The sequence below is a fragment of the Oncorhynchus mykiss genome, chromosome 6 (genome assembly GCF_013265735.2).
Source record: "Oncorhynchus mykiss isolate Arlee chromosome 6, USDA_OmykA_1.1, whole genome shotgun sequence".
NCBI classification, from domain to species: domain Eukaryota; kingdom Metazoa; phylum Chordata; class Actinopteri; order Salmoniformes; family Salmonidae; genus Oncorhynchus; species Oncorhynchus mykiss.
The window spans coordinates 29,595,294-29,621,948 of record NC_048570.1 but is presented as its reverse complement, the minus strand read 5'-3'; the positions used below and the strand labels follow the sequence as shown (position 1 = coordinate 29,621,948).

At 41.4% G+C, this 26,655-nt stretch overlaps 2 protein-coding genes and 2 pseudogenes across 2 annotated transcripts; 1 reads left to right on the top strand and 3 right to left on the bottom strand.

Annotated features, from left to right (window-relative positions):
* Positions 1-521: 521 nt before the first annotated feature.
* Positions 522-5,439, bottom strand: psmd9 (proteasome 26S subunit, non-ATPase 9). The gene is made up of 6 exons (XM_021606038.2): positions 5,174-5,439; positions 4,818-4,917; positions 4,449-4,642; positions 4,201-4,302; positions 3,950-4,038; positions 522-720 (listed from the first exon to the last, which is right to left on the bottom strand). Exons 1-6 carry the CDS (start codon positions 5,297-5,299, stop codon positions 693-695), a joined length of 639 nt encoding a protein of 212 aa, XP_021461713.1. The 5' UTR covers positions 5,300-5,439; the 3' UTR covers positions 522-692.
* Positions 5,440-12,389: 6,950 nt separating this feature from the next.
* Positions 12,390-14,216, bottom strand: LOC110526542 (annotated as a pseudogene).
* A 4,962-nt stretch (positions 14,217-19,178) lies between these two features.
* Positions 19,179-23,891, bottom strand: gtf2h3 (general transcription factor IIH, polypeptide 3). The gene is made up of 13 exons (XM_021606037.2): positions 23,740-23,891; positions 23,328-23,407; positions 23,118-23,224; positions 22,852-22,997; positions 22,676-22,738; positions 21,063-21,092; positions 20,906-20,934; positions 20,741-20,815; positions 20,599-20,652; positions 20,447-20,515; positions 20,222-20,357; positions 20,104-20,140; positions 19,179-19,982 (listed from the first exon to the last, which is right to left on the bottom strand). Exons 1-13 carry the CDS (start codon positions 23,753-23,755, stop codon positions 19,913-19,915), a joined length of 912 nt encoding a protein of 303 aa, XP_021461712.1. The 5' UTR covers positions 23,756-23,891; the 3' UTR covers positions 19,179-19,912.
* A 1,248-nt stretch (positions 23,892-25,139) lies between these two features.
* On the top strand, positions 25,140-26,533 carry LOC110526522 (annotated as a pseudogene).
* Positions 26,534-26,655: the final 122 nt, after the last annotated feature.

The window sequence follows — 26,655 nt, the reverse complement described above, 5'->3', positions numbered from 1 at the left end:
GGCACAGTCAACTTAGTGTATGTAAACTTCTGACCCACTGGAATCGTGATACAGTGAATTATAAGTGAAATAATCTGTCTGTAAACAATTGTTGGAAAAATGACTTGTGTCATGCACAAAGTAGATGTCCTAACAGACTTGCCAAAACTATAGTTTGTTCACAAGAAATTTGTGGAGTGGTTGAAAGTGGCAGAACGACAGATTTTTACCTTGTCAGCTCGAGGATTGGGATTCAATCCAGAAACATTTTGGTTACTGGCCCAACGCTCTAACCACTAGGCTATCTGCCGCCTATTGTTGAGTAACTTTGCCTGAAACCAGAAATTACAATGGCCCCCCAAGCTAAATTGCTTAGGCTTTGTGGAAATTGTAAATGTCTCTAATATCAAAAATGTGTCAAATGTTTTTATTTTATTTTTAGCTGTTACATCAGGTGAGGAGTTGGGCAAATGGAAATGTCAGACGAATATTGAAAAAATATATATTTTCACACTGAAAGCAATATGTAAACTCAAAGAAAAGAATGTTAATATGTTTTTATTAGAACATTAAATTGACATTGAATCAGTTAAATGTCAATCTTCTAATTTATGGGCTCAAACAATTCCTTTACTCATAGCCATCCAGTGGCATAACAGTAAGGTTGGTGTTAAAGTTGAACCCTTACGATCTTGCTGGTCATATGGTCCTTATCATCTGTGGAGGGGCACAATGTTACATCTGTTGGGAAAACAATTAATAAGAAGTCAATAGTTTATCTTCTACAGTTGTCATGGTGCTGGCTAGCCAAATTAGTATAGATTTAGTCTGGATAAAATAAAATCCTGCCCAAGAATTAATGGCAAACCAGCTTTTCAAGATAGCTAGCTCATTTGAGGAGTCACTTGAAGCGTGAGAGGAATTGGAGATTGAGGAATACAGCAGTGCTGAGGCAGAGGGCTCGTAATGAGGACGACTGGCTACTGTTCTGAACTGTGTGGTGAGCTTTCTGGCAACCAGATCTGCTAGAGCATCACCCAGGTGGGTGCTACACAGAATTGAAGAGGAGAAGTCTAGTAGCTACGTCCAATGACTATAAAAGTCAGGCTGGTTCTCAGACTTGCCCTCTACAAGATCATCAGCAGACACAATCACCATCATCTACCATCCTCTGACCAGCTACCGCCACTAAAGCCATAAACGGACCCTCTCCATGAGGCAGCTTTTAAAGACTTGGCCTCTATTAGTTGACCAGTCATATAATATTGCTTGTTGGTTTTCTGCTCGAAGCGGTTTGAGATTCTATGAAAAGCACTATAGAAATTAAATACATGATTAATTATAATTTAGCTAACAATGCCAGCTAGTGGTTTTGATTGGTATACATTGGCCTACATTGGGCGGTTTCTATGGACTCCTTCACTGAAGAGGGGGACTACAATTCAGTGGCGAAGTGGCAGTGAGGAATTCATTTCTCAAGAGTATTCATCCAAAGTTATGAGTAGACTGTATCCTGAGTGAGAGCATGGTGAGATAAAATACAAGGGCCTCCCCAGTGGCGCAGTGGTCTAAGGCACTGCATCGCAGTGCTAGCTGTGCCACTAGAGATTCTGGGTTTGAGCCCAGGCTCTGTCGCAGCCGGCCGTGACCAGGAGACCCATGGAGCGGCTCACAATTGGTCATCTGGGTTAGGGGAGGGTTTGGCCGGCAGGGATATCCTTGTCTCATCACGCCCTAGCGACTCCTGTGGCGGGCCGTGCGCGCTGACATGGTCGCCAGGTGTACGGTGTTTCCTCCAACACATTGGTGCAGCTGGCTTCCGGGCTGGATGGGCATTGTGTCAAGAAGCTGTGCGGCTTGGTTGGGTTGTGTTTTGGAGGACGCATGGCTCTCCGAGTCCATACGGGAGTTGCAGAGATGAGACAAGACTGTAACTTCTCCCAATTGGACACCACGAAATTCGGGAGAAAAAGGGAGGGGTGAAAAACACACTATTTTTTTTTTTAAACGACATCTCCGACAAATGACATCTCGTTCCACAGGTACGGACATCAAGAGCTACCTGCCTACCCCCAGATGACCTGATCTGGCTGCTCAGCTCCTTCTGTTGGCCACCTGCACCCCCCTCTGCCCAAGCCTTGTGCTATTGACTGTCGCTCCATGTGTCGGATGCTTAAAGTACTCAGAACTTTGTATCCCAGACCTATACTCATGTCATTCATATTTTTATTTGATGTTTGTTTTGCTTTTCAAGCAGTCTGAGATTTGTTTACTTGTGTGTACTGCAATTCAGCTTTTAGCTGCCAAGTATGGCTTACATGTAAAATAGTTTATAAACTACTACTACTAACAAATATCTCAGGTGATGAATTAGAGTGCCTTCAGAAAGTATTCATACCCCTTGACTTAGTTCACATTTTCTTGTGTTACAGCCTGATTTCTAAATAGATTAAATATTTTCTCTCTCACCCATCTATACACAATGACAAAATGAAAATATGTTTAGACATTTTTGCACATTCATTGAAAATGCAGTATTCAGACCCCATGCCTGAAAATACAAAGAGTTGTACTAAGTGATATGTTTGGGGCCAACACGACACAACGCTTTGTATTCAGGACATAAAGATACATTCTTTGACACATTTTTTAGTGCCTTATTGCAAACAGAATGAATGTTTTGTAATATTTTTTTTATTCTGTATATTCTTCCTTATTTTAACTCTTTCATTTAGGTTAGTATTGTGCAGTATTTAGGTTAGTATTGTGTATCTTTGTAGGGACTGGGTGTATTGACACATCATCCAAAGTGTAATTAATAACTTCACCATGCTCAAAGGGATTTCAATGTCTGTTATTTCTTTGCCCATCTACCAATAAGCAGTGGTATCTATACTCCACTATTTATATTTTTGACTACTTTTACTTTACTACATTCCTTAAAATAAAATATTGTACTTTTTACTCCATACATTTTCCTTGATACCCAAAAGTACTCGATACATCTTGAATGCTTAGCAGGACATGAAAATGGTCCAATACACTCACTTATCAACCGAACATCCCTGGTCATCCCTACTGCCTCTGATCTGGCGGACTCACTAAAACACACATGCTTCATTTGTAAATTATGTCTGAATGTTGGAGTGTGCCCCTTGCTTTCTGTAAATAAAATAAAAACAAGAAAATGGTGCCATCTGGTTTGCTTAATATAAGGGATTTTAAATAATTTATACTTTTACTTTTGATACTTAAGTATATTTTAAAACAAATACTTTAAAACTTTAACCCAAGTAGAATTTTACTGGGTGACATTTACTTGAGTCAATTTTCTATAAAAAGGTAGCATTACTTTTACTCAAGTATGACAGTTGGGTACTTTTTCCACCACTGCCAATAGGTGCCTTTCTTTGCAAGGCAATGGGAAATCTCCATGGTCTTTGTTGCTGAATCTGTGTTTGAAATTCACTGCTCGACTGAGGGACCTTGCAGATAATTGTATGTGTGGGGTACAGAGATGAGTTAGTCATTCAGAAATCATGTTAAACATTATTACTGCACACAGAGGGAGTCCATGCAACTTATTATATGTGACATGTTTAGCCAATTTTTACTCCTGAACTTATTTAGGCTTGCCTTAACAACGGGTCTGAATACTTATTGATGCAAGACATTTTTGCTTTTAAATTTTATGAATTTCTTTAAAACAAATATATATATAAAAACATAATTCCACTTTGACATTATGGGGTATTGTGTGTAAGCCAATGGCACACAATCTCAATAATAAATATTTCATTCAGGGTGTAACACAGCAACGTGTGGAAAAAGTCAAGTGGTGTGAATACTTTCTGAAGACACTGTATATGATGTGTATTTTGGCATGGCTTGTATTTTAAATGTGAACCACAGTAAAGTTAGATCAAATAGTAATCCGTCTAATCTCTACCTCAATAGGTAGGACACTCACCCCAGTAAACCTCTGCCCGACCACCGCTGTGGGGTAAGTCCCATTTGGGTCTTCTGGCCATTTCGAATCACTGTAACGTTTAATGGTCTCTAAGGAACAGAAAAGACAACATGTCACGCATGGTAAGTTATCACTGTAGTGACTTCATATTGCTGTCATAATGGCACGTTACCCCGCCAATGATTAGGTAATTTGGCACAATAAAATACAACTGGTTATAACAAGATTATTATAGTCACAGGTGAACATACCCCTTCACTATGCTGAACCACTGAGGCAATATTCTGCAGGTTCTGGAAGTTCCCTGTGTTGATGGATCCAAATGCTATGATTTCATCACTAATTCGCAAGCCCTATGGGAATAAACAAATGTATCACAACTGGAAAAAAAAACACTCTTAAGTAACCCCAAACAAACACACAAAGTAAATAACAATGTCTGTGTTGTAAACAAATTCTATATAGGTTTTAGGTCGATCTAGAAACTGTAAACACTCACAGCCTGACAGGCAGGGGAGCCTTGTGAGACAGCATCCACACGGGCAAAGGGAGAGGGCAGGGTGACCTCCTGCTCCATGGACTCAGTCTGGGATTCTGCCTGGTCCTGCTCGCGCTTCGCCTTCTCTAGAGCATGCAGCCTGTGCAGGGCCTCCTCGATTTCCACCATGATGGCTTTGTGATCATTCTGTAGACCTGCCACATCGACATGGTGGCCATAGTTAGCCGGAGGAAAAAATACAGTAGGCAGTAGCACACACGAACAATGGAACCCCTTACATACTACACTGTAAATAGTTTCTGACTGTTGTCAAGAAATTTGTCAGTTAAAACATGTTATATTGCGCAGCAGTGCTACAAGCGCTCTTACAAGAAATAGTGTGCCTTGCTGTTCTGATCTGGTACACATTAACATCTGCGCGAGGGAATCCCTCTGCATCAACCAAAGGACCTTCCATTCCAACCTCTTGCTAAAAGAGAACACACAAATTATTGACGGGGAATCATATTTCTTGCGTCATATAATAGCCTCACAACACGCACAAACACGTTGTTTCTAACGTTAGATAATACAGACTGAATAAAGCTAGCATTGATTGACGTAACTTAGCTACAACATATTGGAAAAATAACCACATTTGAGCTCGCAAGCTAGCGTTAGTTCGCTAACGTCAGCTGGTCCAAAATATAAACAAACAACGTATCCATGTAACGTTACAAACGTACATCTTCCAAAACGTCGTAGTAAGCTTTAATTTGTTCTTCAATAGTGTCTTTCTTTTTTATAAGACTTTGGACATCTTCCATTGTTATTGTCGAATTTCCATCGTTGTTTTCCTCCGTCATCTTCATGATTCTCTCTCGTCCGGAAACTCAATAACGACAACTACCAAACGGTGAATAACAAAAAAAGTCAGACAAGTTAAAATACTTAGGCCCGGTTGCTATTTCCGGTTTATTCTTCTTCTTCGGTGGGGTTTATCGGCGGTTGGCATCCAACGTTATGGTGCATTACCGCCACCTACTGTACTGGAATGTGGGCCAGAGACAGGGAGAAACTAAATCCTACCTGCCAGCATTGCTCTAAAAAAAGATAACAAAATATTTAAGACTATATCTAATGACGTTCTACTCAATATACTCTTTAAACTAATTTCCTGTATCCCCTTGTATCCCCACACTGTATCTACACATTTTTATTTTTTAAAATTTTATTTCACCTTTATTTAACCAGGTAGGCAAGTTGAGAACAAGTTCTCATTTGCAACTGCGACCTGGCCAAGATAAAGCATAGCATTTCGACACATACAACAAGAGAGAGTTACACATGGAATAAACAAAACATACAGTCAATAATACAGTAGAGAAAAAAAGAAAAAAAAGTATATATACAGTGAGTACAAATGAGGTAAGATAAGGGAGTTAAAGCAATAAATAGGCAATGGTGGCGAAGAAATTACAATATAGCAAGTAAACACTGGAATGGTAGATGTGCAGACGATGAATGTGCAAGTAGAGATACTGGCGTGCAAAGGAGCAAGATAAATAAATAAATACAGTATGGGGATGAGGTAGTTGGATGGGCTATTTACAGATGGACTATGTACAGGTGCAGTGATCTGTGAGCTGCTCTGATAGCTGGTGCTTAAAGCTAGTGAGGGAGATATGAGTCTCGAGCTTCAGCAGTTCGTTTCAGTCATTAGCAGCAGAGAACTGGAAGGAAAGGCTGCCAAATTAGGAATTGGCTTTGGGGGTGACCAGTGAGATATACCTGCTGGAGCGCGTGCTACAAGTGGGTGCTGCTATGGTGACCAGTGAGCTGAGATAAGGCGGGGCTTTACCAAGCAGAGACTTGTAGATGACCTGGAGCCAGTGGGTTTGGGAACGAGTATGAAGCGAGGGCCAGCCAACGAGAGCATACAGGTCGCAGTGGTGGGTAGTTTATGGGGCTTTGCTGACAAAACGGATGGCACTGTGGTAGACTGCATCCAATTTGCTGAGTAGAGTGTTGGAGGCTATTTTATAAGTGATTACCAAAGTCGAGGATCGGTAAGACAATCGGTTTTACAAGGGTATGTTTAGCAGCATGAGTGAAGGATGCTTTGTTGTGAAATAGGAAGCCAATTCTAGATTTAATTTTGGATTGGAGATGCTTAATGTGAGTCTGGAAGGATAGTTTAGTCTAACCAGACACCTAGGTATTTGTAGTTATCCACATATTTTAAGTCGGAGCCATCCAGAGTAATGATGCTGGACGGGCGGGCAGGTGCAGGCAGCGATCGGTTGAAGAGCATGCATTTAGTTTTACTTGCATTTAAGAGCAGTTGGAGGCCACGGAAGGAGAGTTGTATGGCATTGAAGCTCGTCTGGAGGTTAGTTAACACAGTGTCCAAAGAAGGGCCAGAAGTTTACAGAATGGTGTCGTCTGCGTAGAGGTGGATCAGAGAATCACCAGCAGCAAGAGCGACATCATTGATGTATGCAGAGAAGAGAGTCGGCCCGAGAATTGAACCCTGGGGCACCCCCATAGAGACTGCCAGAGGTCCAGACAACAGGCCCTCCGATTTGACACATTGAACTCTATCAGAGAAGTAGTTGGTGAACCAGGCGAGGCAATCATTTGAGAAACCAAGGCTGTTGAGTCTGCTGATAAGACTGTGGTGATTGACAGAGTCGAAATCCTTGGCCAGTTCGATGAATACGGCTGCACAGTAATGTCTCTTATCGATGGCGGTTATGATGTCGTTTAGGACCATGAGCATGGCTGAGGTGCACCCATGACCAGCTGTGAAACCAGATTGCATAGCGGAGAAGGTACGGTGGGATTCGAAATGGTCGGTAATCTGTTTGTTAATTTGGCTTTTGAAGACCTTAGAAAGGCAGGGTAGGATAGATATAGGTCTGTAGCAGTTTGGGTCTAGAGTGTCTCCCCCTTTGAAGAGGGGGATGACCGCGGCAGCTTTCCAATCTTAGGGAATCTCAAACGATATGAAAGAGAGGTTGAACAGGCTAGTGATAGGGGTTGCAACAATTTCGGCACATAATTGTAGAAAGAGAGGGTCCAGATTGTTTAGCCCTGTCACAACTTGACCATAGAAAGCCTGTATTTTCTATGCTAGAGTAGGTTAGGGCATGACTGGAGGGTTGTTCTAGTTTATATTTTCTATGTGGGGTCCTAGGTTTGATTTTCTATGTTGGTGATTTGTATGATTCCCAATTAGAGGCAGCTGGTTATCATTGTCTCTAATTGGGGATCATACTTACAGTCGTATGAAAAAGTTTGGGCACCCCTCTGAGGCTGCATAATTATTTACTCTGTCGTCACAGAAAATGATCACAGTGGCATGCCATTAATTTTCTAATAAAAGCTGAGTACTGGGGTATTGTCCAGACAAAGATGTTTAGTGTAGCAATATTAAGTTGTTTGAAATTAAATCAGATGTGAAAAATAGGCTATGCAAAAATGTTGGCACCCTTGTCATTCTGTTGATTTGAATACCTGTAACTACTTAGCACTGATGAATTGGAACACACAATTGGTTTGGTGAGCTCATTAAGCCTTGAACTTCATAGACAAGTGCATCCAATCGTGAGAAAAGGTATTTAAGGTGGCCAATTGCAAGTTGTTGTTCTCTTTGACTCTCCTCTGAAGAGTGGCAACATGGGGGCCTCAAAACAACTCTCAAATGACCTGAAAACAAAGAGTGTTCAACATTATGGTTTAGAGGAAGGCTACAAAAAGCTATCGCAGAGATTAAAGCTGTCAGTGTCCACTGTGAGGAACGTAGTGAGGAAATGGATGACCACATGCACAGTTCTTGTTAAGGCCAGAAGTGGCAGGCCAAGTAAAATATTGGAGAGGCGAAGGATGGTGAGAACGGTCAAAAACAGCCCACAGACCACCTCCAAAGACCTACAACATCATCTTGCTGCAGATGGTGTCACTGTGCATCGTTCAACAATTCAGCGCACTTTGCACAGGGAGAAGCTGTATGGGAGAGTGATGCGGAAGTAGCCTGTTCTGCACACACGCCAAAAACAAAGTCGCTTGAGGTATGCAAACGCACATTTGGACAAGCCAGCTTCATTTTGGAATAAGGTGCTGTGGACTGATGAAACAAAGATTGAGGTGCTTGGTCATAACAAGGGACGCATGGCAGCAAAAGAACACAGCGTTCCAAGAAAAACACTTGCTACCCACAGTAAAATTTGGTGGGGGTTCCATCATGCTGTGGAGCTGTGTGGCCAGTGGCGGTACTGGGAATCTTGTTAAAGTTGAGGGTCGCATGGATTCGTGCTTCTTCACCTGCATTGCTTGCTGTTTGGGGTTTTAGGCTGGGTTTCTGTACAGCACTTTGAGATATCAGCTGATGTACGAAGGGCTATATAAAATAAATTTGATTGATTTGATTGATTGATTGATTCCACTCAATATCAGCAGATTCTTGGGAATAATGTTGAAGAATGAGTCACAAAGTTTAAGTTACGCCGGGGCTGGATATTTCAACAAGACAACGACCCAAAAACACTGCTCAAAATCTACCCGGGCATTTATGCAGAGGAACAAGTACAATGTTCTGGAATGGCCATCCCAGACCTGAATATCATTGAGAATCTGTGGGATGATTTAAAGCGGGCTGTCCATGCTCGGCAACCATCAAACCTAACTGAACTGGAGATGTTTTGTAAGGAGGAATGGTCCAAAATACCTTCATCCAGAATCCAGACACTCATTAGAGGCTATGAGAAGAGTCTAGAGACGGTTATTTTAGCAAAAGGAGGCTCTACTAAATATTGATGTGATTTTTCTATCGGGGTGCCCAAATTTATGCACCTGTCTAATTTTGTTTTGATGCATATAGCACAGTTTCTGTTAATCCAATAAACCTCATTTCACTACTGAAATATTACTGTGTCCATCAGTTATTTGATAGATCAAAATAAATTGCTGATCCAAACACCCAATTATTTATAAACGGAAATCATGGAAATTGTCAGGGGTGCCCAAACTTTTTCATACGACTGTAAGTAGCATTTTTTCCACCTGTGGGTTATGGGATATTGTTTATGTTTAGTTGCCTGTTAGCACTATTGTTTGCTTCATGTTTCATTTGAGATTATTGTTTTTGTTTTGCTGTGAGTTTCACTTAGTAATAAAAAGATGTGGAACCCAGATCACGCTGCGCTTTGGTCCACTTATTATGAAGATCGATGTCAAGCCCGGCTGATTTGTAGGGGTCCAGATTTTGCAGCTCTTTCAGAACATCAGCTATCTGGATTTGGGTGAAGGAGAAATGGGGAGGCTTAGGTGAGTTGCTGTGGGGAGTGCAAGGCTGTTGACCGGGTAGGGGTCGCCAGGTGGAAAGCATTGCCAGCCCTAGAAAAATAAATTTCTCCACCATCACTTTCCATATCTTGCTTTTTGCCTCTGCCTTGCTCATTGAAACTAACACATCAACATCCCCACTACTTAGTGCATGTTTAGCCAGTACATCAACTGCCTCGTTCCCTTCCACTCCCACATGAGCTGGGACCCATGTAAATATTAACTGTATACCCATTTGTTTACTCCTGCCATGGGTTTGTACCTTAACTTACTCCAACCACTGCAAGGCCAACAGTATGGCCATCATCTCAGCCGTATATACAGCCAGATGATCTGTAATACGTTTCCTGACTCTCATCCCACATTCCTGCACTACACATGCTGACCCAGTACGTCTTGTCCTTGGATCTTTTGAACCATCTGTGTATATGGCCACAAAATTCTGATACACAGTATCAAGAATTCTCTTAAACAAATCAGATGGACAACAGCCTCTTTATCTTTCTGTATTCTCTCCAACACTTCTAGAACTACTACTGGAGGTGGGAGTAGCCATGGTGGATTCACAGGGATAGATACCGTTGGACTAAACTCCCTTCCATACAGCTCCATCTCCTTCACCTGGGAATTACCCACCCACCCAAAGCTTGTGTTCTGTCTTTGCTCATGTTCCCAGCATGCCTGTAAAATGCCTGTAAAATCCCTGAGATAACCATGTCTCTGTAGGCTGACCCAATAACTAATTGCCAGCTGCTGTCTCCTAATATGCAATGGCATTTCCCCCATCTCCACCTGTAGTGCAGCCACTGGGGACTTCTGAAACGCCACACTACAAATTCCAATGATGTCCGGGCTGCCGAACCATACGCTATACTTCCATAGTCTACTACAGATTGGATAAATGCAACATATATGGTCTTCAATGAGGCACGCCCAGCCCCCCACTCCTTCCTTGTCAGACAGTGCATCACATTTAGTACCTTCTTACACTTTCCCACCACTCTCTCAATGTGTTCTGCCCAGGGCATTCTAGTATCAAAGGATACCCCAAGGAACCTGAAGGCCTCCACCCTCTCCAAGTTTCTCCCATATAACCTCAAGCATTCCTCATCTCACACCTTCCTCCTGGTAAAGAACACTGTCTGAGTTTTCTCTACAGAGAACCTGAATCCCCACATTACTGCCCACCACTTTACCTCATCAATTGCTTCCTGTACCTTCCTGACTATGTATGGCACATTTCTTCCTCTCTTCCATGAGGCCCCATCATCTGCAAATAACAACCTCCCAATATCCGGCTGTACCTGAGAGTAAACATCATTGATCATGATTGAGAACAACACTCCACTGTGGTGTACCATTATCCACCATGTAGCTGCCTGAGATAGACTTCCCCACCCTCACCTGGATAGACCTTCCAAACAGGAAATCCTTTATCCAGTTGTACGTTCTTCCTCCTACCCCCATAATATCATGCTTGATTAACAACCCCTCCTTCCACATCATATCGTATGCCTTCTCCACATCAAAAAATACAGTTACAACAGTCTCCTTGTTCACCTGAGCCTTCCTGACCTCTGCTTCTGGGTCCATTGTTCCCTTTCCCTTCCTGAATCCGCTCTGATGTGGCGATATTAACCCCCTGCTCTCCAGGAAGTAAGTTAGCCTCTCCGTTATCATACGCTACATAATCTTACATACATGTGATGTTAAGGTTATTGGCCGATAGCTTTTTGGCCTCGTTGGGTCCTTCCGGATTGGTTCCACTAATGCCTCCTTCCAGCTGCCTGGTAGTTTCCCCTCCTCCCACACTCTGTTGTACAACACCAATACCTTATCCAGTGCTTCATCACTAAGATGGGCCAACATAACATAGCACACCTCATCTTTCCCATGCGAAGTTAATCCAGCCTTTCCTATTGCCCTTTTCACCTCTGCCATGGTAAATGGTGCATTCTTTCCTGTTTCTATGTGTCACAAACATGTTAAATGACTAGGTTTTCACTGCAAGACAGAAGCCAGAGCTAAAATGGCTATAATATCAATATGCATTTGGAAGAAAATCAGTTTTTTTGTAAGGTTAATTAAGCAATGCAGCTTGGCTTTACAGCTCAACCTGATACTCAAGACAACCGGAAGAACTCAGATACAGACTACAAAAATAAAATAATGTCCACTTTCCTTATACATTTTTTTATATAATTAGATGTTCTGCTGTACATCCACTAATTTCTTCATTATCTTTGGTAACTTTATTTGAAACATGTAAACAGTGTACTCCACAACAGTGATTACATGGAATACAATCAGCTTTAATCCTTTACAAGAGCAGGTATATGCAAGGGATTTTAACTGTACCTTTAACATAGTCTAAGTCTTATATTGGAAAGTAACATGTAAACCATAATCACAAACCATTGAATAAATGATTTTGCTTTGACCTCTTATTTACAGGGTTTATCATGGAATGGTTTCACATTTTATTCACAATCTTCATTACTATTTTATCACATTGTTTGCATAGGCACTTAGAATACTAAGTGAAGATAAACCTAAGAAATAGGATAGCAGCAATCAACAGTAAGTCTGCTCACTACCCCAGTAAGTGCTCAGTTATTACAAAAATACTTTCCTACTGTCCTGATATTCGACAAACGTCAGGGTCCGAGACATAGCTTTTTTTCTGACAGCATATAAGAGCACATATCTCGTAATTAGGAAAGTGACTTGTGCAAAAGAATAAGAGAACCTAAAAACGTGGTCAAGAATGTAAACATTGACGACTGCTCTTTGTGATCTGTGAAACCAAATAGCAGAAATAATTGCCTGTGGTAACAATGGTTCCAAGATCAGCACTTGCCATCAGGTTGTGCATTTTATGTCCAAAGTTGGCATCAAGGAATGTTGAGGTCTGTTTGTCTTTGAGGATCCCACCAAACTAAAAAATTGTGCCATTATTTGGTGACTCTGTTATCAATTAAGCTGCTTCCTATAGTCCTACAGAAATACTTATTGTTGTCAATCACATGTAACTCACCAATATTTACTCCACAAAGCTCACACAAGCATTAAGAACCAGGGTCAAGGGGTTGATCACTGTACCCCAGTCTTAATATGGCTAACACTCTGTCTCCGTTAGACAAGTGTTGTTGTTGGACTCTTGACCCTCTAAAAATAGCACTGACTGGTCTTTGACATCATCTGCCTGTGCAAGAGTAGAGACAGAATAGCTTTGCAAAAACTCTGACTGGGTTTTAATTTGTTCTTGTGCCAGAGCAGACTGGGTTGTTACCTCACCCTACCTGTGCCTGGACTGACTGTACCTACGGCTGTAGCTGCTCTTTGAGGGAGTTCATTCCTTGGTCCACCTTCTTCTGTCTGCCCTTGGGCCATCTTTTGCCTCTCACTTCCCCTCTTGGAGGGAGCACGGCGACCCAGAATAGAACTCCTCTGGGATAAGATTGAGTGCTGGCCCATCCAGCTTCTCAATGAAGGCCACTGCGCAATGTTAAATTGAGGACAAAATGAGAAAATTACCAAAAAGGACTGTCGTAATCTCAGCACGAAGACTATGTACAATCAACAAGTGATGCATGTACATACCCTTATCTCACCAAATTGGTGAAGTAGTAGCCAAACTCTCCTGCCATGAGGCTGTGAGGGAGGCCCAAGTAGATCACATATTGCATGTTAGAGTGAAGCCGGGGTGGGTAAATCAGGCCAGACAGGAAGTTGTCAGCATTTGCTGGCTCACTATTGGAGGTGGAGAGAGCCTGGAAGACATTCTGACTGCACTTCCATACGCATGTAAACTTGTCCTGTTGTGCTCGCTTGGCATCCATCTCAATAATGGCTGACAATTGTGAGTGTCACACAGTTAGTACACAGGAGAAACTTGAAATGGTCTGGAAATGTTTTAGTCAAACTAATTTAATCATTTGGCTTTCTTCATACTGACATTTATGTGTCTCTGGTGCCATGTTTTATCCAAATAAAGGAACACTGTCTTCTGTTACATTACAATTAGTCATTTAGCAGACACTCTTATCCAGAGCAACTTACATGATCTTAAGATAGCTAGGTGAGACAACCACATATCTCAGTCACCTGTTATAGCAGGCAGAAAGGGATCACTGACAACCTCAGCCCTCTCATCAGGAAATGGCAGTCTCAGTATGTGGGGGGTGACCCAGTTTAAAGACTTGTCAATGTTAAATTCTAAATTAAAAGCAATTGTAAACTAAGTTGAATCACAATAGTAGATGAGTCCTTAACATTGCTAAGGAAGATATTGGTGATGTTAGATAGACAATGGTCAGGGGAGGGGGTTTGCCATAATAACCACACACATCGTTGCATAGAAACTCTGTATGAGCGCCTCAGATCCAGCGTTGCTGCTCTGCTGCCATATTTCAGCTCTCTTTTACTCCCACTTTGTGACATAGCAAACACAGGTCAAAGTCATTGCATAATTGTTTAAATACTTTGAACAACTCATAGACAAACATAGGCAGGATGTAAATACAAACACAGATAGAAATACATGTTTTACTTAGCATAGTTGCAGTTAATATAACAATCAGCATGTAGCTAGATCAAAATGATCATAATAAAAATGACCAGTAAATGATTAATAAAATAACTAATATGATGCCAGTTGATCAAGCATAACCACTGATTCTTCTCCGACTAATTCAGAGGTCATGTCTGACAGTTCAATAAAATATATTCTTTAGCTAAATGCATTCTTGTTCAGCAAAGCAATCTTAATTCCTGGTAATATAAAATAACTTGTCATATTTTTGCGCTAGCTTACTATACCTGCACCAAAACACTACTATTTTCCCTTCATACTTTGTTGTCAATCTTCTTTTTTCAGACCCTTTATTTCTATGACTGATCAAAACTCCTTCTCGTCCTTCTACATGTGGTGGGCAATATGTATGAAACACGAATCGCAATAAAATCACAGTATCGAATCACAATAGATATAGAATTTAGAGAATCGCAATGCATATCGTATTGGCACCTAGGTGATTGTCATGAAATCAGTTTTAACCATGGCAGTAGCAAGAAAACTAACAAACAGATACAAAGAAAATAGTACCACAATAACATAACAATAACGAGGGTATATACAAGGAGAACCGATACCGAGTCACTGTATGGCAGTACGAGGAAGTTGGTGCTGATATGTACATGTAGGTTTGGTGAGGTGATTGATTGAAGTAGTATGTACATGTATTATTGCAGTAAAACGTGTCTGACGTTTCTCATTACCATAACACTCCTTCAGATTTTTTTTTTTACATAGTATCTCATAAAATACTTTGATTATTCTTTGTATGATAACTAGTTTAAAATATATCGCTAATTCTGTACCTTTCCATAATTTTCACCCTAATTATTAATATACAGGACGTGACTCTTATTCTGAAGGATTCCAGAAATCCGTGACCCGGAAGTACTTGTTTCACGGAGGAGGTTTGATTTGCTTGGTCTTGGTGTTTTCAATCTATCCGGGAACTCGGGAAAAAAACGAGGTCAAGCCATGACGTCAGTGATCTGAAGGTTGGCAAGTTGGCGCTCTTGGAAGATTCGTTTCTGACTTGGAATTCCGAGTTGAATGAACAATGTTTCGCAGTCATAGCTCGTTTTTGTTGTTGTCTTGAACGCACTGAAGTCAGAGATTTCCGAGTTATTTTGAACGCGGCATTTTGGTTTCCACTAGTTACCACAGCCACAAAGTCAAAATTGGCAATATCGTAAACGATTTGTTAGATCAGTCACAATTTACCTATCATATATCACGGTTTTGGTGCTTTCGAAAAAGACCTCCGATAGAGCTATAAAGAACGGACGTGTTTTTACCATGGTATTTGTACCTTTATTTAACTAGGCAAGTCAGATAAGAACAAATCCTTATTTACAATGACGGCCTAGGAACAGTGCCCCTTGTTCAGGGGCAGAACGACCCTGTCAGCTTCGGGATTTCGGCTACTGGCCCAACGCTTTAAACACTAGGCTACCTGCCGTCCCTTATACAATGGTATAGTCTGAATCATGTAAATGTAACATGGTTTTAGCCTTGAAGTTTGTTGGTACTATGGTACTGCCATGCACCTAAATAATACCATGGTATAGATGTGGATCATGAAAATACAATGGTTTTAACCTGCATTATACATTCTACCAGGATAACGCACAAGTATGATAAATGGCACCCAAAATTATAATATGGTATCATCTTTATTACTTGTGCGTTAACATAGTACAATGGCAGTATAATATATTAAATTAACAAACCTCCAAAGGTCAAACGAGGTTGGATGGTATTATATTGATGGATTTATATACCAGTATGGGTAAGATTCTGATGAAGTCAGAGGCATGCTACTATTGTTGGTCCTAGTTTGTCTGTAACATCTAAGAAAAAGGGAACTAGTTGCTGTGAAAAATGGGTAATACTTTCTGTGTTAATAGTACAGTTTTTTGCTCATGTTTGGGTTCCCTGTGTTTCCAAACTGAAATGTTGGACAATGTGAGATATATGGTCGCGTAATCTTTGGGATTTTGTGATCGATCATTTACAGTATTTAAAGTCATGGGGTGTTGTGCTTGTCCGCCCACAGAGGGAGCCGCTCGCTCTAGTGGTTGCTTCACGCACTCTCACTGAGTGGCTCTCGCGTTCAGTGTTGCCATGTTCGCAGTTTTATTGCAAAATTGGAAAACGATGTCGCCGGTTTAAATGTATTGGTTGCGGGTATTTGGGCTATTTCTAAGTTGCACCGCGGCCGCCATGGAATTTCTCTTAAAAAATATACACTGCTCAAAAGAATAAAGGGAACACTTAAACAACACAATGTAACTCCAAGTCAATCACACTTCTGTGAAATCAAACTGTCCACTTAGGAAGCAACACTGATTGACAAATGTTTCATGCTGTTGTGCAAATGGAATAGACAACAGGTGAAAATTATAGGCAATTAGCAAGACAACCCCAATAAAGGAGTGGTTCTGCAGGTGGTAACCACAGACCACTTCTCAGTTCCTATGCTTCCTGGCTGATGTTTTGGTCACTTTTGAATGCTGGTGGTGCTTTCACTCTAGTGGTAGCATGAGACGGAGTCTACAACCCACACAAGTGGCTCAGGTAGTGCAGCTCATCCAGGATGGCACATCAATGCGAGTTGTGGCAAGAAGGTTTGCTGTGTCTGTCAGCGTAGTGTCCAGATTATGGAGGCGCTACCAGGAGACAGGCCAGTACATCAGGAGACGTGGAGGAGGCCATAGGAGGGCAACAACCCAGCAGCAGGACCGCTACTTCCGCCTTTGTGCAAGGAGGAGCACTGCCAGAGCCCTGCAAAATGACCTCCAGCAGGCCACAAATGTGCATGTGTCTGCTCAAACGGTCAGAAACAGACTCCATGAGGGTGGTATGAGGGCCCGACGTCCACAGGTTGGGGTTGTGCTTACAGCCCAACACCGTGCAGGACGTTTTTCATTTGCCAGAGAACACCAAGATTGGCAAATTCGCCACTGGCTCCCTGTGCTCTTCACAGATGAAAGCAGGTTCACACTGAGCACGTGACAGACGTGACAGAGTCTGGAGATGCCGTGGAGAACGTTCTGCTGCCTGCAGCATCCTCCAGCATGACCTGTTTGGCGGTGGGTCAGTCATGGTGTGGGGTGGCATTTCTTTGGGGGGCCGCACAGCCCATTCTAACTCTCCTGTCTGATTTATCAATAGTTATGCACATGATTACAAATGGCTCATTCACCCCCCCCCTCCACAGATCTATACTGTAAATGAGAATGTGTTCTCAGTCAACGTACCTGGTAAAATAAGGGTATAATAAAAATAAACATGCACATAGGGGATTTATTTACAATTATAAACATGGTTCGAACCCTGAAAGCTGTGGTATAATAGACCATATACCACACGTATGACGAAACATTTACTTTTTACTGTTCAAATTACATTGGTAACCAGTTTATAATAGCAATAAGGCACCCCAGGGGTTTATGGTATATGGCCACAATATAGCTGTATCCAGGCACTCCGGGTTGCGACGTGTTTAAGAACAGCCCGTGGTATATTGGCTATATACCCTACCCCCTTGTGCCTTAATGCTTAATCATAGCAGTCAAACAAGTTAAATCGACATCCATTGATGGAAAATGATCTAGTCAGTTTAATATGGATGAATTGTCTTTTCTCTTGCAACCTATTTAAATTGGTTAATTATGTCATAGCTTGCAACAATTATTATTTAGAGGAAACCCGAATGTTGCTTCTAACATCGTTACTATGATATTCATTGGCTCGATAATGGAAAAGGGTGTATTGTATAGTTCTGGCAACTCCTCTCTTGCTGTGAAAAAAAATGTATTGGACAGGGGGGAACTTTGTGGCAACAGTTTGGGGATTGCCCTTTGCAACTTTTCCAAAGTTGGAAGCAAATAATCATCTAGAATATCATAGCTTTAAGATTTCCCTTCACTGGAACTAATGGGCCTAGCCCGAACCATGAAAAACAGCCCCAGACCATTATTCCTCCTCCACTAAACTTTACAGTTGGCCCTAAGCATCGGGGCAGGTAGGGTTCTCCTGGCATCCATTAAACCCAGATTTGTCCGTCGGACTGCCAGATGGTGAAGCGTGAATCATCACTTCAGATAACAAGTTTCCAGTGTCCAATGGCAGTGAGCTTTATACCACTCCAGCCAATGCTTTGAGCATGGTGATCTTAGGCTTATGTGAGGCTATTCGGCCATGGAAGCCCATTTCATGAAGCTCTGGACTAACAGTTCTTGTGCTGATGTTGCTTCCAGAGGCAGTTTGGAACTCAGTAGAACATGTTGACAATTTTTACTCACTTCAGTACTTGGTGTTCCCGCTCTGTGAGCTTGTGTGGCCTACCACTTCATGGCTGAGCCATTGCTGACCCTGGATGTTTCCACAATAACATCATTTACAGTTGACTGGCTCAGCTCTAGCAGAGCAGAAATCTGACTTGTTTGAAAGGTGGCATCCCATAATGGTGCCACGTTTAAAGTCACTGAGCTCTTCAGTAAGGCCATTCTACTGCCAATGTTTGGCTTTGGAGATTGCATGGCTGTGTGTTCGATTTTATACACCTGTCATTTACAGGTGTGGCTGAAATAATTTGAAGCGGTGTCCACATACTTTTGTATATATACACACACCAAGGTACTGGTGCAAATACCATGATATTTTCCTGCCATGGCAGTACAATGGGGAAAAAATGACCATGTCAGGAAATACCATGGTATTTTCCTGCCAAGGATAGTGACCGAAAAACCATGATCGTACCATGGTATTAAGGGGTAATAATCAGCTGCCTGCCTGATGACCACCGTGGTAACTAGTGACGACCATTGACACTAGGAAAAACATTTTATTTAATCTTTATGGAATTAGTTTTCACTTTACAAATGGTAAGAGGGTATTGTAAAAAAAAAAAAAACAATTCAGAATGTTGGTATGAGTGGATGCAAAAATGTATAGGAATTCATATTAAGTAATATTAGGCCAGATTTATTGATTAACAAATTCTGTATTTAAAAGTATCAAAAACATGCATGTAAAAAATGGTGAAATGTGACATAAAATAAAAAAAAATTGGAGCCATTATCTTTTTTGTGATCATAAACCGAGAGCCATATGGTGGATTCATGACGGAAACTCGGAACCTCAGAGTAAAAATGTACCTAGGTTATTTGTGTAGAGCTTCCCGTTGGTTTATTCTGATACTGTCTGAGTGGGAAACTCGGGTATCATTGTATCCAAATCAAACATGTCACGAATCAAGCATTAGCATTATGGTGGCCAACTCTGTTGTAGTGGTGTTGTGCAGGCTTTTGTTCCTTTGTTATTTTGATTAGTTCAATCAGGTGTGTTACTGCTTGCCTGAAACAAAAACCTGCACCCACACAAGCCCTCCTTGTATTAGTGGCCATCCCTGGCCTAAACCAATATTTCCTCTTGACATAACCTGCGGTTTACCAAGGAGGGTGATAATACAGTAATACCTTACCAAAAGAAAACCGTGGTAATCTTTTAAAAAAAACGTTCCAATAACAAAGGTCCATGTACAGTGTTCATTTGCATGTCACGTTGATGGCTTGAGTTTCTTCTTCTTTGACTTCACCACCTGGGGCAATGGAATTTTGAAGGCAGTCCTACAGGGAAAAGGCATTTGAAGATGACTAAACACATTTGCACAGAAACAAAAATAATTACCACCTGTTCCTACTTCCCCTAATGTCTATTACAACAAGAGTAAAGGTCTGTAATACTCACTCGCACGTTGTGCAGATGGGACTGAAGTTGCAGAATACTTCAAGAGAATAGGGTTTGTTCATTAGAAATTCAATCATTATACAACTTTTATACAATGAGAAAACAAAATATAACTCACTTGACAAACACACTGAGCAGACATAACCAATCTCAATGAGGTTTCTGTGGCAAAAGCATGCTGCTCTGTAATCCACATGTACAGGAGGTGGCAGCACCAGTTGGGAGCGTTGGTCGGAGTCTGGCAGGAATACCCACTACAGGTAAAAGAGAATGTAACCAATGTCACACAAAACATAAGACATAAAAGCTAATCAATCTTTATCTCTATCATTTTTATCCTCACCAGAAGATATTGTGCCAAGGCAATCTTCTGTGGTATCTTCAAGTACAATCCTCCAGTTATGTCACAGGCCTGTTAAGACAAATACAGTAAAAAATGGTGAACCTACTGAAAATGTTTGTGCACATCTATATGATAAAGCAATCAAAACTTGCCTGCTGGAGGAGACCTGAGTCCGAGTCCAACACACAGGCGTCTATTAGGATACTCTGTAACAAGACAAGACAAAATAGAGACACAGTTTCTTTATTAAACATATGCTAAAGAAAGCGAAAGCTGAGAAGAAAGTAATTTTACCTGCTTCTGAGCAGCGAAGATCACATTCATGAAGTTCATGTATTGCAAGGCACAGTCTTCTGCTGCTTTAACGACCTATTTCGCAAAAACACAAAACAAATATTCAAACCACACTCACCAAAAGAGTAAGCTACCCTTGTGAAACTGACTCCAGTGAGGTCTTACCAATATCCTTGACTTCATTTCTTGTCCGGCTGAAAAAAAGCAGGGAAACATGACTGAAAACCATGACTGGTATAATGACCATTACAAAATTGTAAGATTGAATCTGATGGAATTTATTAACACTTTATTAACCTAGCAATTGAAATGCTCTGAATACCTTCCAGCTCCTTTGCAACTCTATGGATATCTGAATATTGAAAGTAAAAGAAACATACAAGCATCCAGCTCAAATTTGATGAGGGGAATTTTATTTATAATTTACAAATCGACAAAACACCAACAAAAACCAGCCATTTAAAAACAATTCAGTGGCTGCGCATCAAAGTTCTCTAGAACCCTCTTCCTGACAACTAAAGGTCTGAAGCTTCTGCGCATGTGCGTGATTCTCTACTTCACGCAGTTTCTGCTCTACTCATTCGGCTTCCCAGAGAACAGGTGACTCTGGCAAATGGTGCTTATTTAATAAAGTTGGATTAAAGCTGAATCAATGTCTGCAAGATCACATAATGACAGTATTCTGCACAACAGAACTGAATATAATAGCATAACGTTACTGTAAGACAAAAACAAACAAACATTTATTTATTATTATTATTTTTTATTATTATTTTTTGTTTGAATTTTACCCCTTTTTCTCCCCAATTTCATGGTATCCAATTGTTGTAGTAGCTACTATCTTGTCTCATCGCTACAACTACAACTACAGCTACAAGAGACGAAGGTTGAAAGTCATGCGTCCTCCGATACACAACCCAACCAAGCCGCACTGCTTCTTAACACAGCACGCATCCAACCCGGAAGCCAGCCGCACCAATGCGCCGGAGGAAACCCTGTGCACCTGGCCACCTTGGTTACCGCACACTGCGCCCAGCCCGCCACAGGCTGGTGCGTGATGAGACAAGGACACCCCTACCGACCAAGCCCTCCCTAACCCGGGCGACGCTAGGCCAATTGTGCGTCGCCCCACGGACCTCCCGGTCGCGGCCGGTTACGACAGAGCCTGGGCGCGAACCCAGGGACTCTGATGACACAGCTGGCGCTGCAGTACAGCGCCCTTAACCACTGCGCCACCCGGGAGGCACAAACAAACATTTATGATATTTTCCCCCTTATGATAGTGCGAATGGTCGTATTAAATAAAAAATGTAAGTGTGAAACGTCAATCAGTTTCATGGGGATATATATTTAGATGTTCTTGAGTTATCAACAGTGTTGTTCCAAAGTAGCCTACAGGGTTGTTTTGAATTATGTACGGTGACTAAATTTAGAACAGATGGTGTTAAAGTAGCATACCTGTGTTTTGTTTCAATCAAAGCACATATTTTGCCTAGTAGCGCATGTTGTTGGGTTTTGACCGCACGAGAGAAAAATGGGACCAGCAGCACAATCATCCTAAAATCTCATAAATTATTTATTTTTATTTTCTTACAGTAACGTTAAACTATGCTATTATATTTGGTTCTGTTATTGACTACTGTCATTATGTGATCTTGCAGACATTGATTCAGCTATGACCTAACTTTATTAAATGAGCACCCTTCGCCAGAGCAGCCTATACTCTGGGCAGCTGAACGAGTAAAGCTGAGAATCCCGCATATGCGCAGAAACTGCTGACCTTAAGTTGTCAGGAAAGGGTTCCAGAGACTGATGTGCAGCCTTGCCCAAAATAATTTCAGGGAAATTGATTAATATCTGCTCCAAGATGGTGATTATGCTGCTGTTCTAATGTAAATGCATTGTAATGACTATGCATTTTAATGGAAAGGATACAGCAGAGAGCTTTAGCAAGTGATCCCGCCAATAGTGTGTCTGTCTGGTTTCCCTTCACTTCAGCTGAAACACATAACAAAAGTGAGGATTTTATAAGAGTACACAAAGGGAGTTGACAAACACTGCTAACTTTGTTATTTTTTTGGCAATGCACAAGGAAATTATTCTGCACTTACTTCTTGACATGAGATTCTTGATCTCTTCTGCAATGAAGTCATTGGCAACTGACAATAGCTCATACTTGCCATCCCCACTTGTTGATGCATTGTCATCCCCGTGACCATCTCCAGATTTCCAGAGCTTACAAGGATACAGAAAATGACTGCAGCATATGACAAGGAAGGAAGAGATTTGTAATTAGATTGGAACATAAAATCACCGGACAGAAACCAACATTTATAAGTATTCTGTGTATCTACTGACAAGTGACAAGTTTGAATACCTTTCCTGACAGTGGCTGGCAATTATCGCCAGCTTGTTGGTCCTAGTCATGACCAGGTGGGAGTTTCCCATCACCATGACTGCATCCAGACACTTGGACAAGGTGAACTAAGAGAGGAGAAAGACAAATCATGCATATCTCAGTCTAATATATTCTTTGAAATAGAGGCTAACTCTGTAGACAATTGCACAATTAATAATAGTTAAATACCTGAGGTTCTCGATTAGCTTGCTGACCCCACCATATGGGATTGACATCCACAACAATGACCAGAAGACTGACTTCATCCTCTGCAGACAAACACAGAAGTTAGCTTGACCGGTGGCTATGGTTGTTATGACAATAACTAACTTATGCCTTTTCTCATGCATTCATTTTATATCAGTGATTAGTACTACGCCAACGTTACTAATTTCTAGTTAGCTAGTGATTAGCACAAACTAGCCAATGTTAGCTAGCTAGCCAGCTATTTCATTTCTTCATAAAACTCATTCAATGCCAACAAGCTTGTAAGCCAATGTTTTCACTATATATGTTACACTTCCAATGTTTTAACATATTCATTATTGTTTGAGATTATGATTGATTATGGTTAAATCTCTATTATGGTGAATTCACTTACCCGACGCCATCACCATAAGTTAACATTGCTAACTCCTCCAGCGTGCCCAAACTAAAGACCCGCCCATTTCTCCCTAAAACAACCAATAAGAAATTAGTTGTACATCATCAAATTGCGACATCTGATATTTATGCCGCGTTTATAACACCTGGGAACTCGGAAATCTCTGACTTCCGAGCGTTCTCGAAAACTTGGAACTCGGGGAAAAATGAGCTCGGACTGAGAAAAAGGTCCGTGCTATTCGTGGTCCTTGGGACGTCTCTATCCCATTTAAGCTTACATTTAACATGGTTAGGGCAAGGTTTCTCAAACTCGGTCCTCGAGTGCCCGTTTTGGTCTTTGCCCTAGCACTATACAGCTGATTTAAATAATAAACTAATCATCAAGCTTTGATAATTTGAATCAGCTATGTAGTGTTTTTTTCCGGAATGCCCAGTTGCGTGAACGCACTGAAGTCAGAGACTTCAGGGTTCCCAGTTGATTTGAACGCGGAATCCATAAAAAAAAACGAACAAACATTTACCTTAAACCCAGTATAACTGTGACAGAATTAGTTATTTAAACGTATTTTATTTGACGCAAATCAAGGATTGTCTTTTCTCAGTCCACAGCGCAAGAAGGTACACTTGAATGCGCATAATTCGCGTCAGAGGAGGACAAACGTGGCTGTTTAATGAGCGCGAGCAAGTACATGACTAGTAGCTCGCTAACGTTAGATAGCTGGAGAACGAAGGACTATGTAGCGTAGTTGTCAGCAAAAATCCATCTGGCACATACTAGGTTAGCTGGCTAGAAAGTTTATTCTACAAATATTCAGGTATCATCTTGCCCGCTTTCTGCTTTTGTTGAGGTGTGGACTTGTTTGACAGAATGGACAAAGATGGTGAGTTTAGGTGTCATTGAAGAACTTGATGAGTAGACATGCTTCTCATATGGTCCCACATAGCAATATATACATGGTCTTGCCTGTAGTTGATTTCAGATGGGGGTTGTTTCCATGTATGCACAACACACTATTCACTTTTTAGTGAGAGTGTAATCAAGTAGATTTGCACTTCTATATGGTTCATATTTCCATATGACTGACCTTCCCATGGCCATCTCCTATCAGAGCTGGTGGAGTACTTCAGGACACACGAGACAGGACCCTGAGGTACCCTCTGCTGGAATTCCTCAAAAGAGACCAAAGTCAGATTTACTTAAAGACAAGACATTACTTTTCTACCCTCCTTCACTTGTTATACTGATGTGTAGTGAATCAAGAGGCAAATCTTTTGTCTGATGGTTACTGAATTCAATATATTTTCCTCATCACTGCTGAAGGGTTGGCACTCGATTTGTCAATTATTAGCAAATAGACAAGTTGTGGTATTGATTGGTTGGGTGCTTTATGTCCCTGAGTTGGTGAGACCATCCTGGGCCTGAGAGAGAATCTGACCCAGACCATTGGGTGTCTGGAGGAGGCGGACTCCTCTGTGGCTGTCTCGTCTGGTGGCAAACTGTTCCTCCGCTTCATCAGCCTCACATCACTGGAACACCCTGTGAGTAGAGGACTATCACCTATCCCTCTTGCTGCAACACCTAGGCTACTCTTATACACTCCGAGCTCACTTTACCGTGATTTGACATATATTCAATGGCGAGAGAACCTTGAGTTGTACAACGTACCATCATGATTTGAGATGTCATTCTCAGAAATGTTTTATTTGTCCCCCGAACAGGATCTCTCTCAATGCAAGAAAGCTATGGTAGAGAGAGGAGAGCTCTTTCTAAAGAAAATATCCCTTTCCAGGAGTAAAGTAGCAAAACTGTGCCATACCTTTATAAAGGATGGAGCTGTAAGTATTTCTATAGAATTTTGTTTTTCGAATGAAGTCTCAAACCCGCTCCCCTGGAACACATGGTGATTCTGCCTCTGACAAACACTGTTCTCTATTGCCATTCACAGAAAATACTGACACACTCCTCCTCTCGGGTGGTTCTTAGGGTACTGGCGAGTGCAGCAGCCGACAAGAAACGCTTCATTGTCTATGTCACTGAGTCACAACCAGACTGCAAGGTACTGTGTATATTCTGAATTGGATAACACACCAATTAGACAATCTTATGTTTGTCCTTGGATGATACCAGTTACAACACATCATGGGTTACCCTGTGTTCTGCAACCCACTTGACAGATTGGCACATATCAACTGACTGTGTGATCAAAGGCTCACAACAAGCCTTTCTACGTTGTGGCAGAAAGCTTCACATTTGTCAGACTCTTCCCTCTAAACCAGCAAGATGTCCCAGACCGATTTAAGGTAAATGCACTAAAATATGGTCATTAACATTCATCTTTAATTTACAATCTGTAGAAACGGAGAATAGAAAGGTTCAGAACTTTTGTCAAACATTCCAGCACAGTTAAAGTATATGGCAATTATAAAATCAAAACTGGATGGTTTTCTGAGATAGATGGGAGGAGTGAGGGTAGCTGAAGGGTGGGACTAAACAAATACAAATTAAAAAAGAGAGAACTAAATGTAAAATATAGTTTCCGTAAAGTGTAGTATGTAGACGGAACAAAAATATAAATGCCAACAATTCCAATGATTTTGAGTTAGAAGGAAATCAATCAATTGAAATAAATTAAGCCCTAATCTATGGATTTCACATGAATGGGCAAGGGTGCAGCCATTGGTGGGACTGGGGAGCCAGGCAGAATGAGTTTTTCTCCACAAAAGGGCTTTATTACAGAAAGAACTACTCCTCAGTTTCATTAGCTGTTCGTGTGGCTGGTCTCAGACCATCCAGCAGGTGAAGAAGCCAGATATGGAGGTCCTGGGCTGGCGTGGGTACGCATGGTCTGCGGGTTGTGAGGCTGGTTGGAAGTACTGAGAAATTCTGTAAAACGACAGAGGCGGCTTATAGTAG